General features: G+C 40.8%; 1 protein-coding gene across 1 annotated transcript; it reads left to right on the top strand.

The window, feature by feature from the left end:
• The first annotated feature begins 3,613 nt into the window (after positions 1-3,613).
• On the top strand, positions 3,614-19,235 carry LOC144937857 (V-type proton ATPase 116 kDa subunit a 4-like). Its single transcript, XM_078865382.1, has 21 exons — positions 3,614-3,685; positions 6,683-6,815; positions 7,703-7,781; positions 8,694-8,791; positions 9,477-9,605; positions 10,319-10,419; positions 10,853-10,979; positions 11,831-11,913; positions 12,037-12,130; positions 12,407-12,619; positions 13,584-13,734; positions 13,978-14,117; positions 14,324-14,484; positions 14,846-14,939; positions 15,577-15,695; positions 16,346-16,562; positions 16,809-16,916; positions 17,330-17,470; positions 17,731-17,851; positions 18,376-18,547; positions 19,059-19,235. The coding sequence occupies exons 2-21, from the start codon at positions 6,699-6,701 to the stop codon at positions 19,150-19,152; spliced, it is 2,559 nt and encodes an 852-aa protein (XP_078721508.1). The 5' UTR covers positions 3,614-3,685; positions 6,683-6,698; the 3' UTR covers positions 19,153-19,235.
• Positions 19,236-21,386: the final 2,151 nt, after the last annotated feature.

Genomic DNA, 21,386 nt, shown 5'->3' with positions numbered 1-21,386 from the left:
CAGTCTCCTGACAAAAATCAAACCGTTGGCATCATCCTCACATATGACCATGTACCCTGACATATACTGCTGAGGGCCATGGCTGGTCCAGAGATCACCATTCGAGAGGATGGTTGTGGGCATTGTCATAATCGTAAGGAGTTATTAAGGCATTTTCAGCACAATACAGCGTGATTTAAAAGTGCCCTTTGTGCAAAAAATTCCAAGGATGCTTTAAAATAAAACTGAAAAATCCATTGACCAATCAATCCAGCTCAAAAAGAACCTTAGACGAATAAGTAATAAAATTTTTTTGTTGTGCCTGCACTGTGAGCATAGGAACGAATAGCCCTTGCCGTTACTGATTTTAGAAGAATTCTACAACCTACAAAAGAGTTCTGCATTCCCTGATCTCAAGGTTTATCTAGGACAGGGGTCTGCAACCTTTAAGACATAAAGAGCCACTTGGACCCGTTTCCGAAGGAAAAAATAAACTGGGAGCCGCAAAACCATTGCAACATTTAAAACAAATATAACACTGCATATATTGTTTCTTACCTTATTGCTATATATATAGGATCGTGCAGTCAGCTGTCAATCTGAATAAAAAAATGACTTTTTCACTTAACAATGTAAAATATATGTTTGCAAATTAATAGCTAAATTACCTGGTTAATGGGATTTTTGCTCCTGAACCTCAGTGCACAGTGTCTGCACATCAGGGCTGTAAGACGTCACCTTCATTTTCACACAGGCTTGCAAGCTGTCATCTGTGAGGCGTGATCGATGTTTGTTTTTAATATAGTTCATGTTGGAGAAGACCTGCTCACATACATATGTGGAGCCGAAGATCGACAGGACTCCAAATGCATACTTTTTCATGTTTATATAAGTGTTGGGGATGGCATTCCATGTTTCGAATACAAGTTTGTCCTGTTTGGGAAGGTTTTCAATATCACTCCATTTATGATTCTGAGCCAGAATGGCCTTCTGACGGGCAACATCCTCAAGAGTAGCGGTCAAGCATTTGAACTTGGACACCCATATATCTTTGTCGGCTATATCGGCCAGTTCCATCTCAAGATCAGGTTGACTTACACCTGCAAATGCAGTCATATTCAATAGGGATGGATCGATCGCCAGGGGAGTGACAGGGAAGGATAATGTCGTTTTTTCCTCTCTGAACTCACAGAATCGTTTCCCAAACGAACTTTGCATTGTGGTGATTGCAGACTTGAAATATTCCAAATTTATCGTATCATGACTTTGTTTGAACTCTCTCAAAGAGGGAAAGTGAGACAGTGTACCTCTCTGTAAATCTTTGACAAACACTGTCAACTTGCGCTCGAATGCCAAAACCTCCTCCAGCATGTGCAGGGCTGTGCCTCCTTTCCCCTGAAGGGTTGTATTTAGCGTGTTTAGATGTGCTGTCATGTCTACCATAAAATGTAATTTTTCCAGCCACTCTGGCTGTTCCAGCTCAGCAAAGGTGAGCTCTTTGTTGCCCAGGAAGGTTTTTACTTCTTCCAAACATGTGACAAAGCAACGGCAACGTTATTGCCTGTCACCGGGCGGGCAGTGTGGAGCGGAGCGGCGACCTGTCAGCAGCGGCAACGCCAGAGCAGGTGTCACAGTGCGCCTCCTCCCCTCGCTAGCATCCGCCCCGGAGCCGCGGTCAAGGTTCAAAAGAGCCGCATGCGGCTCCGGAGCCGCAGGTTGCCGACCCCTGATCTAGGAGCACAAGGTGCCAACAATTATTGTAAATATGAAGACCAAATACCATGAAGGGCATTATGAGTATTAAGGGTTTTTTCAACGGTTTCACTTAACTTGATTCTTCTGTCGTGGTCAAATCTTGTAATAAAAATTTCGTGCACTTCCCGTTGTCCAATCAATTCCACATTTTGCACACGTACTCAGATCCGGTGACATCAATTAATGCGCTACTTTGAAGCAATTAACATTTTGCATGGACGCCTTATTATTTGTATATATATTTGTGTAGGTCAAAAACGCCGCGGTCCCTAAACGGTGGAATCGGCTCGCACAAAAAGCAGGCGCCGCGTGTCTCAGGTGCCATTGACGTACTTCTCGACCGTGAGTTAAACGAAGTTGTTAATAAAACCGTTGTTTAAAAATAAAATTAAGGATTTTATTTTTTAAGAAATCGTTCATTTAAAAGGAAGCCAGGGCAGTGATTTAAGAACCAGAGTAATGCACGTTGTGAGCGACGTGTGTGAATAAGCCAGTGTTCTTTATTCCAAGGGCATGAGGCCACTGAAGGGCCCCTGGTGGCCTTTAGTGTGGCCCCTGATGTGCACCCCCCCCCCACCCCGACAATACACAAATGTCAAACCCAATGATTTCAAATATGTGGCGGCCCTCACACTAATGTCTTATCAGTGAAAGTGCCCGCCTCTGAAAATGTGCAAAAACACTGGAAAAACCATTCGGGTTACAGAATTTTGAGCCAGCTGAAGCCAACCTCAGAATCACAAAGACCATAAAACAAAGCATTACAATGATTTAACTGAGCGATTAACAAAAACAAGAACCAAAATCTCAGTATATCTATCAATGGATTGTATCAGAGTATTCATGTGGGTATCCAAAGACAATTATGGATCCATAGTAATTGTTTTTAATTTCACAATATTGAATGGAGTAAAAAGCATACCGTCAAAGATGTCAAAGATGCTCCTAACTGTCCATAAAATATATAGCTATAAAATATATTGCTAATGTAGATGCTATTGTCCATGAAATATACACATGTATATTGCAGATTGTAACAACCTGGGTGGACATGAATGTTTTCGAAAATGACTAAGTTCCCCCAAACCCCCTACCTCTCAGGATGAAAAACAGCTTCAAAGTGGCCAACATAATTGCCTATGTAACTCAATACCGATTAGACGTTTGTAACATCATACAATAAACCCTTAGTCTGGGAAACTAGAAATGTGTGTAAGTCTCCCAAACCAGGAACATGAAATAATGCCACTCATCACCCACTGCTCTTATCATGTGTTAATACCCACTGTACTAATATAACTTCAACCCTCGACATAGATATATTTTTTATGAATTATACACTTCCTAATACAAGTAAAATCAGTCATCAACCCTGCTTATGTCCGTTCACAGCAATGTTTAAAAAATAACAGCAACATTCCAAAGTTGGGTCAAATGTGTCAGGCCACACACATATACCTTCAATCACACCCAAAATTTTCTTTTAGATATATTCACGGATGTCATCCCAATGTTATATGAATCATATTCAAAGAATGCAACCAGGTCTATGATACGAACACCGAGATAGCGTTTTGTACCAGCAGTATTTAGCCACGAGGACTGTATAGTCATTGGCAAGAGTTGTGTAGGTCAAGAAGAAAAGGCATGCCCTCTTGCCTGTGCTTGGTCCTCTTATTGAACGCAGGTAGTCGGGGAGGTTCAGACATACCTGAAAGCACCATGTGACACGGACAAAACCTGCACTCACCTGCATGGACGTGCTACAGCAACCCCCGTGACCTAAAAACCGGTTTCCACACTATTTAAACCATGCAGTCAGTGCACAGCATGCAGCAGGAGCTACCTGCAAAAACTTCGTTTTGTAAATACCTATCTGCTTCTGAAGTCCGCGAGAGAAAATCACTGCACAGCGACGTCGCAGATCATCCAGCACCGAAGAACGATACCCGTGAGTACACACCACGTGAGTACATAATACTTGGTTGCTCAACGTGTACTGCACACACAACCAAATGAACAGTTTCGTCATTCAAATAATGCCAAATAAACATCAACACAAAATTCACATGTTGAAACATTTCAATCGGCAATTTATACAAACCGCTTCAGTGGTTTAACGCTGAGAGAATGCACAAGAAATGATGGACCTATGGAATGAACTCAGGATTGTGTTCTGGAGGACCTACTGTTTTGCGTCCAAGATCACGGTTGACTTGTTTTCAAGCATTCAGTGTGGTTGTTCATGTAAATATAAAGTAGCTGAAACCATGAACAGTATATTTTGCTGCAGTTCTGGATATAACATTTACTTTACACCAATTTGACAGATGGTCAAAAATATAAATAAAAAAAGTATAGTCTGAATGTAAAATATAAATAGTCCAGAGTAGTTTTGCTTCGATAAAATGGCCAGGAATCTTTTGGGCTCCACAATATTTCATTTTAAGTTCAATGTACAAAACAGTGGGCTATCTATCACTTGGTTAATCCAAGAGCATTAAACGAGACTGACTTGTAATGGATTACTATATCACAAAAGCAACAGGATCTACTTATCTTCTTGGTTCTTTCGGTAATGTCACGTAGAAGGGAAGTAATAAAATAATAAAAATAAAACATAATAAAATAAAATAATTCTCACGACGTTTCGGCTACAACGCAAGCAGCCGTCTTCAGGTGAAGAATGAAGTAGCCGAAACGTCGTGAGAATTATTTTATTTTATTATGTTTTATTTTTATTATTTTATTACTTCCCTTCTACGTGACATTACCGAAAGAACCAAGAAGATAAATCCCTGCAGTCACGAAAGCTTTAAATCGAAGATCTACTTAGCTCAGTTTTAAGCTTAGGCAGTCGTGGTGCATGCCTGTTATCCAGTCCTGTGGAAGCAGGAGGGGGAGGTTGGTGGATCACACACATGATGTGGATGCTCCCTTCCCATGGGCATCAAGGTGTCATATACCCTGCAGAGCTCGGGCAGTTGTTGGCTCCGGTTCATTGCATGGCAGCGGTCCCGCTTGTTTGTGATTCCTCACACCTCTGAGTCGTTCTCTTTCGCTACCAGAGTAAGTGAATGCTGTGTGCGCGTTACAAATCTAAATTATAATTTCAATTATTATACATTTTTTACAACAATAGAAATGGGTGATAAACTTAATGACCTAAACAATGATAACGGCTTCATCATGGAACCTCCTTTGCCAGTACCAAAATATGAGAATAGGTTTTCCCCTTTTTTCTGGCAACAAAACAGGTGTTAAGATGTTAAAACACCAAAATGCAACCTTTTACAAGGAATCATGTCTGCATTAACCACATATCCTAGTGGTCAGAATGCAAACAAAAACATACTCTGATAGTATATGCATTGGCTTTGAAACTGATTGGTCCACACCAGAGACAGCTTTCTTTCGAGCCAAGTCTCAAATGGTGTTAGACCAGAGGACGCCAAAAGGCGTGTTAGACCAGAGGATGCCTTTTGGCGTCCTCTGATCGAATACCGTTTGAGACTAGGCTCGAAAGAAAGCTATCTCTGGTGTCGACCAATCAGTTTCAAAAACAATGCATATATTATGAGAGTATGTTTTTTTTTGCATTCTGACCACAAGTATATGTGGTTAATGCAGACATGATTCCTTGTACAAGGTTTCAGTTTGGTGTTTTAACATCTTAACACCTGTTTTGTTGCCAGAAAAAAGGGGAAAACCTATTCTCATGATAACGGCTTGTTTAGTCCATTACTTAAATCGTAGCAATTACATTCATTTTAATTTGCTAATCAAGAGTTTGTGTGTGTGTTTTGATCCCCAAGTAACCGGCCACATGTTGTTCACTTTCAGACCACAGAACACTGTGTCTGTTGCAGAGCTCGTTATATTGACATTGTGTGATGGCCACAACACTTGCCTTTGAGAATCAGATAAAAACATTCATTGATGTTTCCACACCACAAGGTTACCTTCCCGCCTCAATCAACAGCAGAGTAGTTCATTGGAAAGGCAGGATTTGGCCCGAGGGCTTTCACTCTTTAATTCTGGGATCTGGAAGCCATCAGATTGAAGTGCATGTGTGGCTTCGCAGGCACAGCGAACCGCGGCGGTGTAGTGGTTGCTTCTCATGTTCATGTTTGTATCTGGGAGCTGGAAGCCATCAGATTGAAGTGCATGTGTGGCTTCGCAAGCACAGAGAACCGCGGCAGTCTAGTGATTGCTAATAATGTTCATGGTTTTTTTTATGCTCGAAGGTCTTTAATTTAGCTTTTGGGGCTTTTTCGTATTGAACAGTGTGGTCTTCATAGTAAGGCCCAGATGGTTCATTGTGCCATTGTATCAACAACTGGATGCAGGTGTGTGAGCACACGTTCATATCAAGCTCATCAAAGTGTGTGTGTGTGTGTGTTGCCTAGGCTATCATGCACCGTATTGTTTATATTCATTTATAAAAGTTATTTTTATGTTAGTATTTTATTGCATGTTTTCCTACATCCACATGTTTTTTCTCACAGATATTCATCAGGCTTAATAGCTACTAGTATGGAGCCTTTGTATCTGTTTTTTTTTTAAATCATAGTTGTCAGTAATTAACGGCATATATTTACTATTAACAATGTACAGAGTTTGACAGCCTATCCTTCGTGAATTCTGGAGTTCAGATCATGTTCATAAATTTAGAGCAGAACAATATCTTTGGTAGGCTGTGACTATGCCCGTATAGCAAGCACAGCAGCCTGAAAATATGTTATTGGCAGCTACGTACAAACGACTAGGAATTCAATGAATACTGTAATAGCTATACAATTTGTGGGTTTTATGTCATGTGAGTGGCTCATGCTTTACCGGTAATCCAGGATATAAACCATCAACAGAGCCAAATGACGTGTGCAAAGTGTGCGTGTTGTTCGTCCGCTCACTATGCCAGCGTGTGCCTTTGCCGATCTCTGTGCAGTGCATCTCGCTCTGGCATGGGTTCCCTGTTCCGGAGCGAGGAGATGTGCCTGGCGCAGCTGTTCCTGCAGAGCGAGGCTGCCTACAGCTGCGTGAGCGAGCTGGGCGAGCTTGGCCTCGTGCAGTTCCGAGACGTGAGTGTCAACCCGCGAGGGATGTTAATTAATTTCCTCGTGTTTTCCCGTGCTTCACTGCAGCCTCGCAGACTAAGCAACGAATTGATGTCTTGACAAATTTGTCAATATAGAATGAGCAATGAGGTGCATTCAGGGATTGCAGAGAGGGAGACTTCAGCTATGGAAAGAAAATGAGCTCACTGTGGAATTTACACAAATCCTGCATTGGGAATATTTCCATAACCTTTAAAGCCATATGGGTTTACTCGTGAAAATAACCAAATAGAAAATAATCCAGTTGTAATGTTCCTTGCCCTCAACAAATGACATTTGGGTTTTTTTTTCTCATACCGTTGACACCGTTACACAGACCTGGTATAGAGTGCCCCCCCGCCCCCGGTATAGAGTGGACCCCCCGCCCCTCCGTGTTATGAACTTAAACCCGGGGGTCACTCGTTGTTTCCAAAAACAGGAAAGACTTGGGGAGGCACCAGCGGCAGTCGGAAAGTCTATTCTCCACCTGGTTCGGCCAGTCACCTTGATACTGTTGAAAATGCCGATGTCACCGTTAACCAATATGTTTTAGTTTTAGCGACGGCGCATGATGACATTCACACATTTGAAATACCATATCTCACGTAGTCACCTACGTTACTTTACCGAAAAAACCTAAGAGTATGAATTCTTGCAGTCACGAAAGCTTCAAATCTAGAATTAATACCATATCTCATTGTGTCATCAATGCACAAACGCATACTTACACGTTTCCATTAGTTTTTTGCCGATGAAATATAAAACTAAATTTGTTAAACTTAGGTTAACAATCCCTCCACGTCGATGCCTTCTTTTTGTTCAACTTGAATTGCTCCGAACTCCAGTGACTTGCAATGTCCTCTCTCTTGCAGCTGAATGCTGGCGTCAATCTCTTCCAGAGGAAGTACGTGAACGATGTAAGGCGATGCGAGGAGATGGAGAGGATTCTGCGTAAGAGTTCACCATCATGAGCCCAAGCCACCTTAACCTTTACACTGGCTTGGGGCTTGCCATCTACATACCCCCCCCCCGACCCTGTCTACCCATCGCTCATGCTTTCTAGTCGGCTCTTGTTTAATAATAATAATGAATAAATACACATTTCAAGCGTTTTATGTAAAGTGGTGTACAGAGATAAACAAGAGTGATTGCAATGGCGTAATTTCTGCTCAATACAGAGAGTTGATAGTTAACTTAAATGATATCCCGGTGCAGCATTTATATCGATTTAAGAATTAGTTGATGAACAATATAACACGAGTCCACGTTTTCATAACATTATTATTGGACAGTACAAATTTACAAGATTTGTATTACCCGATCAGCACCATGAATAATTGTAGGTTGTTTTGCCTGTGCTAGTTAAATAAATGGATAAAACCGCATTTAAATCTTGACTTAAAGCTTTCGTGACTTTACCGAAAGACTTTACCGAAAGACCCAAAGAATATGAAAACCGCATTTGCCGATATATATTGATGCATATATATGCACACGTGTTTGTATATATGCGGGGGATCTCTGTCTTTGTCTTCTAGATACATCGCTGTGAGGTATCATCTTGTCAGCTATTGACCTGTTTTGTTTGGAGGGGGCAATCTAATAGTTTAGGAAATACAATAAGATCAGACTCATCTTGCATAGCTCATATCCTCAAGAGTGACAGGAAAACGAGACGACATTTCCGAGTGTTCAATAATACACCTAATGCACGCTAAGTCCTGAGACATGTCAACGTGCGCTACAAACTTTAATGAGAATGGAAACTATGGATCAGGGCCAATGTTTATTTGTCTAAAATTCTGGCTCTGTCGAGGCCCAGATGGTCCCTGATGTGTTTTGTAAACGTGTGCGTACTTTCAGGGTTCTTGGAGAAGGAAATTTCTAAGTCTAACATGACCGTAAAGCTACAACACAGCAATCAGGAGGCTCCACTGCCACGGGAGATGATAGATCTGGAGGTGAGGAGGTGATTCTATTTTACTCCATAAAAAAACAAGATAATTTGTTGTGTGGCGACAAGCTGTAATGTGCAGGCTGATTGCCGATTCACACTGTGTGTGCTGAGACTGTGAGACCGACTCATTTGCATAAACACTCCCGTCATTCCTAAAAGAGATCCAAGGGATATTTGGCATGGCAGTTTTTACTACAGTCCAATATATTACAAAGTTACTAAACCAGCAAGCCCAGCACATTATTGCATACAATAATGCCACACGGAATTCCATTTTGGTTTTCTAGATTCCACACACGTTTACCACCGAAAATGCATTTTCAGAGCCAATGTGTGTATGCAAAATAACTATTGAATGCACACAGCATGTGGATAATTATAAAACCATTTTAAGGCATGATTGTAAAATGTTTTCTCAAATTATACGTCACAATTTCATGCTTTCCCGCTGTCTGTCCATGCTCAGACAGAGACATTAATATAAATAATAGCGTCATTTATATTTTCCAATAAATAAGCCATTGCAGTGGTAGTAATAGATTCTCAACCATTACGAGTCGCTTGTTTGGTTCATGTGGAATATTTCCATCTTATCTTGCACACAAATGAGAGTGAAATTAAAATGGTTATTAATGAAGGCCTTTGCGTGTCATTGTTTGCACATGTTCGCGTGACATGTGCGCTGACAGTCTCTTCTCGAGAGGCTGGAGATGGAGCTAAAGGAGGTGAACTCAAACCAGGAGATGCTGAAGTTGAACTTCCTGGAACTCACAGAGCTACAACAACTTCTGGACAAGATAAACGACTTCTTCCAGGCTGTACATACCCTACACATTGCACTGTGCATGGGTTGTTCAGTCTTTTTTTAAACTTTTTTTCATCTGTGAGCACATATTGCCCAAAATCTACAACTGAATCGTGTTTCATAGGCAGCACTTGGCTCCTTCGTGATGTCATATGACAAAGTACTGTACATAATTCATATTACATCCATACAATACAAGGGGCTTTTGGATCGTATAATATGCAGGCGCTCTCAAATTACCTATATATAGGGCTTATTGGCCTATGGATTCTTAAAATGTATAGCTGATAAAAATACATTTTTATTTGTTTTGCAGTTTTGAACTCTAAAACAATAAAGGTTGTAAATGATATTTCACAAAATGGGCTATTAATATAGGCCACCACATGCCCAGTCAGATTAAATGACACATCAGTTACGAACTTGTGAATTATAAAAAAAAAAATCATACTTTTCCTGGTATGCTACGCATGTATTTCATTTCACACTATGGTACTGCATTTATATCGACTCCAAATTATTTTCTACATTATTTAACATTGATTGCATTTTGTTCTTGTAACTTCATGACTTGCTCCTGCTGGACATCTGTGACAAAGAAGCTTCATAGCTCATCGGATTTCTCCAGGATAAATACAGATTCTAATTCTGCATGACTGTAACAGTAATTGTGAATTAAAAAACATATATTATTCAGTCGTGTAATGAGAATGTTATGCTTTTCAGGCTGATTTCAGCATGTTTGAGACCGGAGTGACAGATGAGATGCAGAGGCTTATGGATGCGCCATCAACCGCAGGACAACTGGGCAACATTCTCAAGCTTGGGTGAATCACATGACTCACTGTCCTCTCTACATCTCAGTTCTCTAATCACGTTTAATATAAACTTTTATGGTGGAGGATAAACTAATGTAAAATATTTAATTTACAGCTTGATTCTTTGCGGGATGAAGGCCTACCCATGCTGTGTCAGTTGTATGTGTTATTTGGCCATACTTAACCACACTGGTCAGTACAAGTTGATGAAGGGAAGAAGCCCAGGGCTGGTTCAGATATTACTCAACACGATGTCGGCATTGGCCAGGAATTGAACTCAGGCCGCTGCGTTCGTAGAACAATGCGCTCACCATTGCACCACCGCACCAATGGCGAGGCAAAAACAGTGATTTGTCGAACGTATTAGAGAATTTGTAACAAAATAGACCTTACATTTGTCACTCAATGACGATTTTTTTCTTTTGCGGATGCTGCTGTGTAGCTTCCTTACGGGTGTGGTCATGCGTGATCGAGTGTCGGCCTTCGAGCGGCTGCTGTGGCGCTTCTGCCACGGCAATGTGTTGTTCCGGCACTCTGAGATCGAGACGCCACTCGAGGACCCCGTCACGGTGCGGCCTCCTCCCCATCTTCACGCACACCACTGCCATATCCCTTTCCATTCATCACCATCGTCATCATCAGACATGACTAATCCGCTGCTGGATGCAGGCATCCCTATGTCGCCACAGTCGCTCACGGTGCTGGGATGTAGTGACCCATCATGTACATACACACAAGCTGATTTTATCTGGCGCGTTCCGTCTTTTTTGGCTGCCACTCTGACGTTAGTATTGACCAGCGACGTGTCTACCGACGCCCACTTTTCCCAACAGAACCCATGCCCTATGTAATATTAAGGCCCTTTAACTCCCAGCAAAGCTTCACTTAGTCTGAGGACTAATTTTCAGGAGGGCCTTGCATTGGATTGTTTTTCCACGTCTATTCATGAAAATTTTGCGTGTAAGACGAAACTGAAGTACCCAGAAACAAGCTCTTGCTTACGGGGGGACAATAATTATCAAAGCTCTGCATAGATTAATTCAGGAATATATTGCTCTACTGCCATATTCTAGGTACCTCGCATCCCAAGCATTACAACATCCGGTTTTCTCAAGCAGACGTTCATCCAAGTATTAGTAATACTGTAATAACAATTTATATCCTGCCATCATATGGGAGTAATTACAATTTAGCTTTGGTTATTCATAAAATTTTGCAGATGTTGTCTTTTAACTGTATTAAATATAAGGTAGGTTTTTTTAAATGAAATTATCAATAAAACGTTAGTTTATACAGTGAATGTTTATGAAATATTTATATTGCTCAACATTGTCTGGATTTGGAAGAGGCAGATTTGAAATATGGAACCATTTTGTGTTGAAATTTGCTCTTGACTCACTCTCCATTTTCTTATTTCTAGGGAGAGCAAATATACAAGAACATGTTCATTGTGTTTTTCCAAGGAGACCAGCTGAAGAGCAAAGTAAACAAAATTTGTGATGGGTGAGTCAACTGCAGTTTATTGTACTTCTATCCTGTTCGCAAAAATGCCAAAAAAGTTATTCTGATCCACTTCACTGTTATTCAGAGCTCAGCTTATGATTGTGCTGTGTAACGTGTCTCTAGGTTCCGAGCCACCATCTATCCGTGCCCAGATTCAATTCAGGAGCGCACAGACATGGTGGCGAATGTCAACACACGCATTGAGGACCTAAAGTCGGTGAGGACTCCAATCCACATTTGAATACCCATGCCTCTTATTTCGCCCAGGCACCACGTGTATACCATGCACAATTTGCCTTGTAGTGCACACACCGCACCTTGCACCACTTTTCATGGCAACTAACATATGGCATACATCCAGTGTCCCACCCTGATGAGCAGACAGTCTTCACAGCTCGTCTCACCTCGTCCTTGGTCAATCCTGACACCACAGTGATGGCATTTGAAATCCACACTGGTGCCTCAACTGTGGTGCGTGTCTCATGTGGGGTAGGTGCTGGGCCAGACGGAGATGCACAGGCAGCAAGCCTTGGCCTCAGCTGCTGAGACTCTGTATGAGTGGAGAACCAAAGTGCAGAAGATGAAGGCCATCTACCACACGCTCAACATGTGCAACATTGATGTCACTCAGAAGTGTCACATTGCTGAAATTTGGTGTCCTGTCCTGGACCTCCAGACCATCCAGGCCGCCCTCGTTTCTGGCACGGTGAGTACTGCATGGATAGCAAATGTACATTAAATTAAATATGCTTCTAAATATACAGGCGGTTTAAAAGTCGACATACCGAACACCTGAAAGCACAAATAATGCGGGGACATGACACCATGACAGAAGACAAGTTGGTTAATGTTTTGAATAAATAAAACAGTGGATGACACACAGAGAATTCGTAATATGTAAGTATGGAAGTGCTTTGGGTTTCGTTCGTCGAATATGTCACGTGACTGAGTGTGTAGCCACTACAGGAAGATTCATGTTAAGTCATGCACCCATTTATTTCTGTGTATTTCAATTATTAAAAAGGCATCGCACAATCCTTTACGTTGTTCTATTCGTAAAATATGTATTATTTAGTGCGTTTTGCCCAGAGAGCTATTGTAACCTTGGGCCTGACACATTTTGCTCAGCTCAAGTGAGCCCCCTGCTGAGCTCCAGGAGATTACTTGTTTCAGGTTGCTCCGCCTGAGTGAGGGCTTCCCTCATTCAGAGTAGTCCCTCGGTGATGATGCGAGGATGTGCGCTGCATGCTCATTAAGGATGGGACGTCGAAAGAAAAAACGCACGATATTTTGAACACTCGATGTTGTTAGTGAAAAACATTTACATATACTAAAAAGTTCAGAACAAGAACATCGCAGTTTTTTCGATATTCTATCCTTTTTTTTCACGAGCAATATTACGGGAAGGAGCAATGTGCATATTCAAAAGTAATGTTTATCGAAGAAAATAATGAAGAACTATTCATAAACTAGAAAGAAAATCTGATAATAACAAGGCAGAGAAGGCTGTTATTGAACAATCAACACTCAGCTGTAATCTTAAGTCTCCTTTCCAAAAGATTGAAAAAACAAATGATTTATAATATTATCCAAGGAAACACTTCGATGTTGCCGATGTTTTGCTTTCCCCCATCCCTAACACTCTTTCTAATTCGTGCCACCTATTGCAGGAGAAGAGTGGGGCCGTGATGCCCCCCATACTGAACCGCATGACCACCAAGCAGCTTCCACCCACCTTCAATCGCACCAACAAGTTCACCTCAGGCTTTCAGAACATCGTGGATGCGTATGGCGTGAGCAAATACCTCGAGATGAACCCTGGTAGGCCCCATTCAGTGTCAATGCAAAATAAGCATTTTTTTAATTTAAACTGGTTTATATTGCTGTAAAAGCAAAACATCAGTTGAGCTATTTCTATATATTGTTTTAAAAATGCAATTTTACTTTATTGTAAAGTAATTGCTTTGTTGCTACTGCGAGTTGTGTCTGTATTGGTATGGCTCATCTTGTAGGCTGTTCGTGTGTTTAATTTTACAAGCCAACACTTATTGTGTTTCCCAACAGCTCCCTACACTATCATCACCTTCCCCTTCCTGTTCGCTGTGATGTTCGGCGATTTCGGGCATGGGTTGATCATGTTCCTAGCAGCGTTATTCATGGTGATCTACGAGAAGAGCCTCACTGAGACCAAGTCAGACAATGAGGTGATCTTCATATACAGCATTTGAGCAGCTGGACCTCGGGATGCCTGACGAAACTGTTATTTTCAGCAGCAAGCTAAATTGAGCGAACACACCTTTAAAACATGTAACCACATACTGCCAAGAGCTGCTACTGCTTTTTGGTTAATGACAGTGCCCTGTCATACTGTTCACCTTTATCTTATTGCCATGACATGCGTGACATTCAGATCTGGAATACATTTTTCGGTGGCCGCTACATCATCCTGCTGATGGGAGCCTTCTCCATGTACACGGGCCTCATCTACAATGACTGCTTCTCCAAGGCCTTCGACATATTCGGCTCCAGCTGGAGTGTCAATGCCATGTTCCATCCCACAGGACCATGGGGGTGAGTCCTAACACTATGTCAGCCATGCATGTTTTATGGAGAATTTAACGATCAACATCGCAGTCATCAAATGCCATTATCCATATTCCAGATTTTGACACGTTAAATAGAATGTCTAGCCTACGGTATTTTTTCAGAATAACTTAAAGCAATCTTACTTGACAGAGTAATGTATGTGCTATTTTACTGCGTTTGATATTGACAGAATACTAAAGCCAGAATGTGAGGTTGTGCACTTTATTTTAAAGGGTTGTAATGTTTTTTTAAGGGTGGTATATTTGTAATTGTAGACATTTTATTAGTATTGCTACAAGTGTCGAAGTGCACGTTGCCCTATTGATCTGTGCTTTGTCCCTGACAGAAATCATACTCTACACCATTCGAGCGTGCTTCAGCTGGATCCTGCTATCCCTGGAGTTTATTCTGGCCAGCCGTATCCCTTTGGCCTTGACCCCGTGAGTCTCAACGACAACACGTACTCACCTCATGCTATGCCCAGCTCCACACTACTGTTTACCATGAACAGCTCACAATCTACTCTTCAGCTGATTGCACATGCCCAAGACTGAGTTCAAGAAACAAACATGTACTCATTTATCACTGAGTCCTATACTGAAAAGCTCTGCATACCTGCTTTCCTCTCATCACCATGAATGATTTCAATGGTTTGCACAAGTTTTGCACATTCCGCGATATACCTTACATTAAAATATTTTTTAAGAGCATAAGGCGATTACCTGAACAGTAATTGGCACACTGCAAGGACACGACAAGATTTAAACTGCAATGTGGAAAACCGTGTTCGTTTGCTGAGCATTTTTCATTATTTCCAACACTATACTTGGCCCTTGAAATCCATAAATATATATCTGTGCGCTAATGAATTTCCATCACATTCATATGCACCTCACCTGTATTGAGGATGCATTGAGGAATTTCACACTTATGGTAGTTGATCCACAACATATTGCGATTCTCCACACATCTATCCCCCTATTATGTCACATAATAAGCAGGGTTGCATTAACGCTCCTCCTACCCCCTTCCTGTGTGGGTTTGCGGTGACAACATTTGAGTTTCTAATTTCTACAGATATGGAATGTGGCTGTGAACAAGCTGACTTTTTTAAACTCGTACAAGATGAAGATGTCCGTCATCCTGGGTATTATCCAGATGACGTTTGGAGTGGTACTGGGGCTTTTCAACCATACGTGAGGTTCCCACTTTCCTGCATAATTGTGTCATGCTAATATAACTCTTGCATCTCACGTAAAGAAGTGGCTTGCTTAATGTCACTTGAAACTATTTTAAACCAAAGTACTTATGGAAGGGGCACACTAGGAATATCCTGATATGTTTTTTGGTCGCAAAAGCCTATGTTATATTGGGAATATCCTATAGGTTTATTTAATATTGATAGGATTTGTATACCTTGCAGGCATGTTATTTTTTGACAACAATACACTATCATCACAATACTATAAGCGGCTGGAGGTAAAGACGTGATTTTATCAGTGTCTAATGCATTCTCGGGAGAGGTATGAGCTCCAGTTTTGACGAGGTCTGTTGACGTAATATGGGATGAATTTTGCATACTTTCTATGTGGAATTCTTAAACACGCAGCTTATCAGGGCTTTCAAAAGGTTACACACACTGATGATTTCAACATCATTGTATATTCCTTTTCAGTTACGCTCTAATGTATTGATTATTTTCAAATCTTATAATTGAGCAAAAGTGTTTTAACTTTTTTACTCAGACAACATCCAAAGTGAATTTTTATGCGGGAAGTATTTCACTTAAAACTGTGCACACTTTGTGAGAATGACCGATGTTTTTCACTGGTTGTGGCATGCACAGGTTCTTCCATCAGCCAGAGAACGTTGTACTGCAATTCATCCCAGAAATGATCTTCATGCTGGCACTCTTTGGCTACCTATTGATCATGATCGTGTACAAGTGGTGCGTGTTTGGTGCAGCCAACTCCCAGGCAGCACCAAGCATCCTCATCCACTTTATCAACATGTTCCTCTTTAGCTACGGGGAGGATTCGCCCCCATTTCTCTACAACAGCCAGGTGTGGACATGTGGCCAACCCTATGTGACTTGCATTTCTATCAACCATCTTCCACACATTAGGATAAAGTCATGGTAGATCTAGAGGAGAGGAAAGTACACATGTATAATTTAATTCCCTTATTACAAACACTGGCCAAAAATATATATATAAAAACAACGTACAAGGGTTGTGCAGATACCCTTGTATAAAATTCAAGCTTTATAGAGTTTAAATTACCTCCACTTGTGTTTTTGTCTTTTGCAGCAAGAAGTTCAGACTTTCCTCGTGGTTTTGGCTGTGATAACCGTGCCCTGGATGCTCCTTATCAAGCCCTTTGTGTTGAGAGCCAAGCATCGCAAGTCAAATCGTAACGTGAGTCTGTCTTCCTGTTGGACCCCGACCGAATATCTTAAAAGGACATTTTGTCATCCCTGTTTATACAGAAAACAACCATAGCATTGTGGAAAAATCTAAGGGATTCCCTTTAGACAAGTTTTCCAAAAAGCTTTGAAATACAAATAACATTGAAATAATCCTTTTGAACAAGGATTGTTTTTGTGGTTTATCAAAGAAAATTGTGCTGTGTTTGCCCAGCGTGCCAATATACGTGCAAGTATGTGTGCAGGTACACACGATTTGCCAATGTGTGCACTCTTGCTGATACTCATGCCCACATGTGCAGTTATGTGCTCGCAGACTTGTGTGAACATGCTGTTATGAAAAACAATGTATTTGACGCATGCATCAAGTTGCAATGGACAACAATGTGTGTATGTGCTGCCCAGGTAAGGGATGTTTCATACAGGACTGTGGCAAATCGAGATGAAGTGGAGGTGCAAATGCTCCCCACAAAGAACACTGAACATGACGACGGAGAGAACGGGGAGCATGAAAGAGATGGGGGGCATGGGCATGGGCATGATGAGGTGAAGTATGACCACATGGCCCAGTTTACGTTTGCAGGCCTTTTCAAACACCTTTCATTTTGTTCTCTGTCATTAATATACTCAGAAAAAATATACTTATTTATACAGGAAGATTCACAGAGTTGTAAGACCCTTTTTCAGGAGGGTCCTGCATTGCGTTTTTACTTTAAGATGTTTTCATCCAATTAAAACAGTTTTTATAGTACAATTATGAAAATCTAGGAAAAATAAACCTCATGATCATTCCTGTCTTGTGCCAGGAGTTCAACTTTGCTGATGAGTTTGTGCACCAAGCAATCCACACCATCGAGTACTGCCTGGGCTGCATTTCCAACACAGCTTCCTACTTGCGTCTCTGGGCCCTCAGCCTGGCACATGCAGGTTGTGGATATGCCTTTAGTACATCTCCATATGTAATTGTTTTATATTGATAAATGCTGTATTGTATCTTGATTTGAAGCTTTCGTGACTGCAGGAATCCATACTCTTTGGTTCTTTGAAAAGAACAAAAGACTTTGCTGCATTGTAATGTAGAGCAAATAAAACCATATTTGGAGAGGGTATTTTAGAGCTCCGTTTCGTGGAGGCCCTTCCCCAAGCAGTGGTGTGAGCAAGAAATTGCAGAGCTGCACCTTTATCTATACAGCACATGGTACACATATACAGCACTGTGAATTACTTTGTGATCCATTGTGTGTTAGAAAACTACAATATTAAAATATAATTATCCTTTATGACAAATCATTTAAACTATTTACACAAACATGAGGTAAGGGCCTTGTTTTAGTAAAACGTAACCAATTTCCTAGACTATGTAAACTATAAAGGAGGATTTGCTAAGGAACATTTTATATCAGTTTTTATTTATTTTGTACGTGTGCGTGGGTGTATGTGCTCGTGTATAGAGCTTTCAGAAGTTCTCTGGCACATGGTGTTGCACATTGGGCTGCACAAAAACAGCTTTAAAGGCTGCGTGGGGATATTCCTCATCTTCGCAGCCTTCGCTGTGCTCACAATTGCCATCCTGCTCGTAATGGAGGGTCTCTCTGCCTTCTTGCATGCACTTCGTCTGCACTGGTATGCTACAATGTCTGTAACTGATCACACACATACATACAAGTCGGCATAATGGTGTAATTTTTTAAAATATATATAGCTGTCACCAAAGTCTTCCTGCCCCTCTATGAAATACTGTCATTCTAAACATCAAATTAAGCTCATTCTATTTTCAACAGTATGCAGTTGCTTTCATTTCAAATACCAAAATCATCCTTCAATAATTATTAGATACATCTTCACAATGTCATCTCATCTGTATTGTAGTTTTATATAGTTTACACTAGATTTATTTTTGTTATTATTTATATTAATTTGCAAAAACTTCTCAGTGCTATTCATGAGGAATGCTAAATTAAGGTCCCTGCACTGTTACTGAATTAAATAATTTTAACATCCCACAATATCATCTTCATCTGACATTAGTAAGTAAACAATAATGGCATACCAACCAAGATTCTCATAGTTTAGACTCAATGCGATTTCAAAATAATAAAGCCTGCATTTTACGTGGTTTGTGTGTTCACAACAGGGTTGAGTTCCAGAACAAGTTCTACCAAGGATCGGGCTACAAATTTGCACCATTTTCCTTTAAGACCATTCTAGAGGGACTAACAGAGGACTAGAACAATCCTACGTAATTCTTTTTCAACGGTTGCCTTCCTTGGTTATAATTACAACAAAAAATATAAACCTAAACACCATAATGCAATCTGTCAGTGATAAAAGAAACAGATATTTAAAATTACAAAACACAGTAGCCATACTTTTGCATCCTGGGTTGTAACATGACCAATAAAATTATATATCATTTTTAACTTCGTCCTCTGTTTTAATGCAGTGTGATCACTACATATTACATAACAAGAACATGTTGTTTGCCAGCAGTACATACGGAAGTATTGTATACACATAAGCACTGTTTATGGATTCATAACTATTGTGCTAATTTAAAATTACCGGTTGGCTCCATTGCATTAAAGTGACAGTCTTGATTCGTCTTTGTGTGGGTGTCCTTTTAACGTCTTTAGATGATCCAATCCAACGGCTTAAATTGAGTTTTTACTTTAAAATGCTGCTTAAAGATAAAAAGTTGCAAACCAGTAATGACTACCAGCTGTTCTAGAAAAGCATCCTTTCTCAGACAGATGTGGTTAAACTCGTGGATTTATCATGTGCGTAGGAGAAAGCATTTTCCTCTGGTTCCAACCAATTTGATGAACTGAAATAATGTAATGGACAAAATACATTCATACGAGACTTAAAAGGCTTTTTTTCATCTGTATTTGTGGGCAGTAAGTTGGTCCATGATACCCCATGCAGTTGGTATGGAGGACTATGTTTCCTTGATGTGATTGATCACTCTCTCTGAAGAAGAATGCACGTTTAATCTCAATTATGTTAAGGCCTGTGAAGGCTGGTAATTAATGCCGAAAGCTATATATTTATAATCTTGGCTAACCCAGTATGTTGCATTGTTAAATTAAGTTCAGTTATATCAAAGTTGTATCTTTGGGATACGAAATCATAAAGAATATACTTGATATGTTGCAATGGTCACTGAATTAAAATATAATCTGAAATTACTGCTGTAATTATGCAAGCCTCATCACCAATGTATACTTAATACGGTTCTTTTTGGCGCAACGGAATCGTTGATGCATTGAATTAAGCAACGTGGTGCAGGTTACAGAAAAACAAAACCAGACCTGGAACACATTTTAATGGGTCCTACGTGCATATACTTTAAGGGTATAAAGTTTATATAGATATGAAACACATGTGTTTTGATCTAACCAAAAACCTGTGTACTGTGCAGACCTTACATCCAGTAAGATCTACACAGTACACACATTGTGTACAATACATTTGAAGAATTAGGTCGTATATAGCAACGATATCTTATACATTGACGATATGTTGCTTGTGTTGTAGTCATTCAAAAAGATGGTTCCAATTATTGGTGTCAATTACAGTAATTTAAAAGCAGGAGTCAAGTGCAAGGAGCCTAAAACAACCCTCATCCACTCGAGTAGTGATTTGCTGCCCCCTTGTGGCAACGTACAGAGCTCCGCAGAACGGTTTCTATGCCAACTACAGTCGTGCCATCACAATATAACCACGGTGACGGACCGCGAATAACGAGGCCGGCACACATCGTGACATTCCAACATCCGCCTGTTCGCCACTAAGTGGCGGTGACGTCACCACGGCGCCTGGGACAGGCTAGGTACACTTTGAGGCCACGTGAAGTGTCGAGGGGTCGCTGGGGGCAGGTGGTCAAGGGACAGATCCCAGATGCCACGGGTTGACTGACTCAGGCTGGCAAGATAAACCCAACTGTGCCAACTTACTGCATTTTAGATGCCCGACGATCCGCTCGTTGTTGTGAGCGTCGCTCCTTCTGTCCTCCGTTATTGTTGGAGGGCGACAGTTGGACTAGCACGTCTATTGTCCACTTTTGTTTCCACGATTTGTGTTCTGCATCCTATGATTTACAATTAATCTGTGCATAAATAAGTCTATGCGCGATATGCAAAAAACATAATTAGTTCATGAACTGCATTGTGGTCTTGTCTTAGGTCACCATTACATAAATTTGAGTAAATGTGAATGACAGGCACAAATGAGACAGAGACTACTGGAGACAAATGTCGTTCTCATTAGGACTCATGATGGGTTGTTTTACGTCATTTACCAATTACGATTATTGTTGGCATTAGCCCCAGGCTAATTTGGCCCCCATAGTACAGAATTGGGTACTGCATACCGCATCTGATTCCCAGACGCAGCCTTTGCTAAATCTGTATATTTGTGACCAGTGTACAGATGAGTCCTAATATTGGCGAAACCATTGTCT

Source organism: Lampetra fluviatilis, chromosome 2, assembly GCF_964198595.1.
Source record: "Lampetra fluviatilis chromosome 2, kcLamFluv1.1, whole genome shotgun sequence".
In the NCBI taxonomy this organism is placed as follows: domain Eukaryota; kingdom Metazoa; phylum Chordata; class Hyperoartia; order Petromyzontiformes; family Petromyzontidae; genus Lampetra; species Lampetra fluviatilis.
Note: the sequence above shows the minus strand (reverse complement) of the source record. Positions and strands in the feature narration are given on the sequence as shown.

Excerpts from the sequence above, each read along its gene's own strand:
- LOC144937857 (XM_078865382.1), top strand. The coding sequence starts at position 6,699 with ATGGGTTCCCTGTTCCGGAGCGAGGAGATGTGCCTGGCGCAGCTGTTC. Across the intron at positions 11,914-12,036 it reads GTAAACAAAATTTGTGATGG|GTTCCGAGCCACCATCTATC; the intron begins GTGAGTCAACTG and ends ACGTGTCTCTAG. Across the intron at positions 16,563-16,808 it reads CATTTCTCTACAACAGCCAG|CAAGAAGTTCAGACTTTCCT; the intron begins GTGTGGACATGT and ends TGTCTTTTGCAG.